Source organism: Palaemon carinicauda, chromosome 2, assembly GCF_036898095.1.
Source record: "Palaemon carinicauda isolate YSFRI2023 chromosome 2, ASM3689809v2, whole genome shotgun sequence".
In the NCBI taxonomy this organism is placed as follows: domain Eukaryota; kingdom Metazoa; phylum Arthropoda; class Malacostraca; order Decapoda; family Palaemonidae; genus Palaemon; species Palaemon carinicauda.
The window spans coordinates 93,676,423-93,681,422 of record NC_090726.1 but is presented as its reverse complement, the minus strand read 5'-3'; the positions used below and the strand labels follow the sequence as shown (position 1 = coordinate 93,681,422).

General features: G+C 31.1%; 1 protein-coding gene across 2 annotated transcripts in view; it reads right to left on the bottom strand.

Moving 5' to 3' along the window:
* LOC137625985 (cell adhesion molecule Dscam2-like) overlaps positions 1–5,000 on the bottom strand; it is a 2,034,023-nt gene that overhangs the window by 1,283,021 nt on the left and 746,002 nt on the right. For both annotated transcript variants that reach the window (XM_068357069.1, XM_068357078.1), the window contains exon 4: positions 4,668–4,829. In XM_068357069.1, coding sequence (XP_068213170.1) covers positions 4,668–4,829 — 162 coding nt within the window. The remainder of the gene's footprint in view (positions 1–4,667; positions 4,830–5,000) is intronic.

Below are 5,000 nucleotides of genomic sequence, written 5' to 3'. Positions count from 1 at the left end.
TCACAAAAATTAACAGCTCAATACTGGGAATTCTAAATTCTCAAGCAAACTGAAGGGATCACTGTACACAAATACATGATAAACTCACTGCTGAAAAATAAAAACAAAAATAATTTAACACCTCATAATATAAATGTAGGTGCGTGAGTGGATATACTCATAAATTTAGAAAAGAACATTCACATGGAACAAAAAATTCAAGAACAGAAACTTAAAAACTTTTGAACATGACCATAAAACATATGACTTGAGAAGAAAGCTAAAATCTTTTCGATTACATAAACGCCTGTAATAAATCCCAAGAAGATTGCTGGAGATTTCTTCCGGACACACACAGGAATCATAAAACGTTGCTGAGAATGATAAATAAACAAGAATCGCTCCAGTTGCCTTTTGGCATCCAGCGCCAGCGAGGGCAGAGGAGCACAGGAAACTACAACTCACCTCCCGCCTTCCGTAAACACCATCTCACAGACCCTTAGGGATGCCGTCGCGTCTTCAAGAAGGCGAGTTGGAGGAGGTGGGGGGCGGGGGGGGGGGGTGTATGGAGAAGGAGGAGGGGTGGCAGTAAACATGTAAAATGGCATAGGAAATCTCATTCATGCGTTTCAACGTCAATTACACGGCCAAATGCTTCCAAAGGAGGACAAGCACTTAACCTATGATAAATCTTCTCTTAAGACTCAAAAGTATATCTACAAATGGTTATCTGGTCGTAATGTAATTGTATGAATGTCTACTGTATATTTTGCAGTTTAATCTCTAATAATCTATCAAACATTGGCAAAACAACCATAAGATAATTAATTAAAACTTTTGTAATTCTGTCAATTGCATGTATATTATTCCTCGTTAAGCAAGTGATATTAAACTACCAGCAGCATTTCTCTCTGGATTAAAAGTGTTATTGACAAATATTTTTTTTATCTTCCTAAGTAACAGGCACGGGATAAAATCTCACAACTCGAAGATTAGAACCAAATCTAAGAAGAAGAGAGAAACGAGCTTATATTACTTAATGGAGAGGAAAGGGAACTAATCTGAACAACTATGACTACAAGTTAAAATTGACTGATAATTATCAGCTTAGTACGCAACTTGGTGGGAAAGACAACTGAAGATTGACGAATCAAATAATCTAAAGAAAAACGATCTGTTTAACTTACAAAACCAATGATTTGGAAACAATAACAACTTGATCTGGAAATTTCACAAATCTAAAAAATTGTATGAATGAAGAAATGGGAGTATTGATGGGATTATTTATTACTTTGTTTCACAAAAAGATTTTATAACATAATTGTAAAGTGATGAGCATCTAGATGTTGAGTTTTAATATTAAATTCAATTACCATCGAACCGCAATAGTAGTACTAAGAGCATGAAACAACTGAAAGAATTATTCAGTTATGTAACTCTTCGATTAATTCGTGTGTAATTTTCAAATTGCATTGAAAAGGAGTACAGATTGAAAAGTACGGAAACAGATGTATTTATACAGCACGCAGGAAAACAAATAGTAAATAAACAATACAATAAAAACGGTGTAAAAATTCAAACACATGCGAACAAAATGCACAACAAGTAATAGTAAGGAAAAAAACCAAAATCAAAGTAAGTAACCATCAAATTAATATAACAAATTCAAGAGTGTGTCTACTGTATATGTTTCATGAAAAAAAAAAAAATATCCTCACCATTTCTGTTTACTAATGACTGAAATTTTGAAGGAAAAGCTAAGCAGTACATTGTCGGTGAGACTTAGAATTTACAGGGCTGTAAATTCACTTTTAAAAATTAACTCTACTTTCCTGTTTCATTGTCATGACAAATACTAGTACTAAATATTCAATGTACAGTATATATAACTTAATATAACCTGTCTAATGATTTTTTTCTCAAATTATTTTAATATTAGTTACTATGACTGTATTGTCTACTCGATTTTATTTTTATTATTTTACCTTTTCAACTGTTCTTTTAGAAAGATTATCTATCGTCTCGTAGGAACTATCAATATTCATCTCTCTGTGTTTAACATGTACTACTCCCTTTTGCAGCTGGAATATATATATATATATATATATATATATATATATATATATATATATATATATATATATATATATATATATATATATATATATATATATATATATATATGTCTGTATATATATACATATATATATATATATATATATATACATATATATATATATATATATATATATATATATATATATACATACATACATACATACATACATACATATATATATATATATATATATATATATATGTATATATATATGTGTGTATATATATATATATATATATATATATGTATATATATATATATATATATATATATATATATATATATATATATATATATATATATATATGGACTATGAAGTAGACTTTGATAGTGTGCACCAGCCAGTTTTGTGAAAGTCCTGCATTATTATTGAATTCCAAATAAATATGTGAATTTGATTAAGTCTGTTCATGAGCATAGCAAGTGCAAAGTTAATGTTAATTTAGTCATATCAAATGAATTTCCAATGAACAGCGGAGTACTACAAGGGAATGTGATGTCACTTATGTTGTTTATCCTACTCATGGATTTTGTAATGAGTAAAACAGTCGGAGATGGAGGAGAAGGATTGGACAGAATTGGTGATAGGAAATAAGCAGACCTAGAGTATGATGATGTTATTGTTCTCGTTAGCAGAACACGCAGGATTTACAATGCTTGCTTACCAGAATGAATGAAATATCACACGGGGCTGGACTCAAGATTAATAGAAGAAAGACAGAAATGGTAAGAACGGAGTAAGCAAAGGAAAATTAAATATTATTAGATGGAGAGAGGATTGATGAGGTAGAATCATTTAGGTACTGTGATCTTCAATACAGGGTCTTTAGAATTAGAGTTTAGTGAAAGATTGAAAATCGCATATCAGACAATGGCTAGGTTAAGTAAAATTTGGAAATAAAATCGTCTGAAATTACATATAAAAATCAGACTATATATCAGTTTAGTGAGATCGGTGTTACTATATGAACATGAGACATGGTATGGCAATGAAACAATATCCAATAAATTTAGTCGATTTGAGAACAAAGCCCTCAGAAGGATATTGGGAGGTAAATGGCAGGACAGGATTAGAAATGAAACTATAAAATAGATTACACGAGTGCCATATGTGGATGAGATGATGATGATGAGGGGTAGATGGAGATGGTTTAGGCATGCTCTTCGTACTTTCCAACAGTGATTAGTTCACCAAACGTTCAGCTGAGTTCCACAAGGCACTAGAAAAGTTGGAAGACCCAAGCCTACATGGCTGAGAGAGAGAGAGAGAGAGAGAGAGAGAGAGAGAGAGAGAGAGAGAGAGAGAGAGAGAGAGAGAGAGAATGCTTTTAATCAAAACATAAAAAAACTGAGTATAATTATTACTGAATGGAAGAGAAAATCGGGAGTACTAACACATGATGAAAAAAATCTCAGTAAAAGTGCCCGTTAAGTCGGCTTTAATAACTTTACATCATTAAAAGAATGAAAGGGTAACTTGCGTCAGTGAAAGACTATTTCCATAGTTTTTCTCAGTATATTGTACACTGAAGTTCGGAACCTTTGCAAAAACATTTAAAGCAACCAAGGAGGGAAACATGTTCTACGCTTATATGGGATATTTTACGCTTGTTTGGAGGAAAAAAACTATATGCAATAAAACTCGATATGCATTTATTTTTGTATATTGATTCCATGATTGTGCGAAAATGGTTGCAAAATTTTACAAATTGTGCGAAAGCAATAAATTGAGAGATATTGAACAAGATATTACTTCCTGAAAAAAAATCTATAACGCAGTTACTGTAAAGGTCTTCTAATAAGCCAAAGGTAAAGAGATATGGAACTTGCGGATTTCACATCGTCATTATGCAATCTTGATACGATATCGTATAACCTAAAAATTGTAAAATGGAAAACGATTAATTAAATCCTAAATATTATGTCCCGATGGTCATAGAGAAATGCCTCATGGAGAAATATTTAAAATACGAAGTAAAAGATGATAATAGGGGTGTCTCTATGAATACTTTACAGCAGAGGTCGTAGAGGACTGATTTTCAGAAGAAGGTCAGGTTACTTTTCTTTACAAAAGCAAAGTATGATCAAGTACGTTAAGCGTAAAATAACTAAAATAGAGTCCAATAGAGTTTATTTCTGTGTTTAAACTAAAATAACCAAAATCTAATAGATGACTTCATTAATAACTTATTAAATGATTTGGGCACTGATCATGTAATATATTCTGGTCTACTATATACAACAATAGTTTGGCTCTTGCCCCTACCTCTCATAAGTGATTAAAAAAAAACAAAAAAGGAATGTCCCCATTTGTGCATTCTTTTTAACATACACAAATATCTACCTTCTGATATCATTATATATATATATATATATATATATATATATATATATATATATATATATATATACATATATATATATATATATATATATATATAATATATATATATATATATATATATATATATATATATATATATATATATATATATATATATATATATATATATATACATATGTGTGTGTGTGTATGTGTGTAATGACAACAAAATTCCGAATTTCTTACCTCCTCGTGTTGATGGGTAGATGTGGTATGCATGGTCTCGCACCCAAGATGTCACAGACACAAGGTCTCGAACAAAAGAGGGCACGTTACATCGAAGTACAGCTGTGTTACCACGAATTACGTACTCGTCGTAGACTCTAACTTCGAATTCTTGCACCACCACTGGAAATAAGAAGACAAGATTGCGTTGAGGTTAACCGTCATAATTTGTGATAGCTTGCCAATAAACAAAATTCCTCTGTCATTCATCAGCAGTAATATTTACTAGAGAGCTCGGAAGCAAATATATCTTAAATAATTTATGAACAACAGAGCAAGAGGGTTGATTCTAAC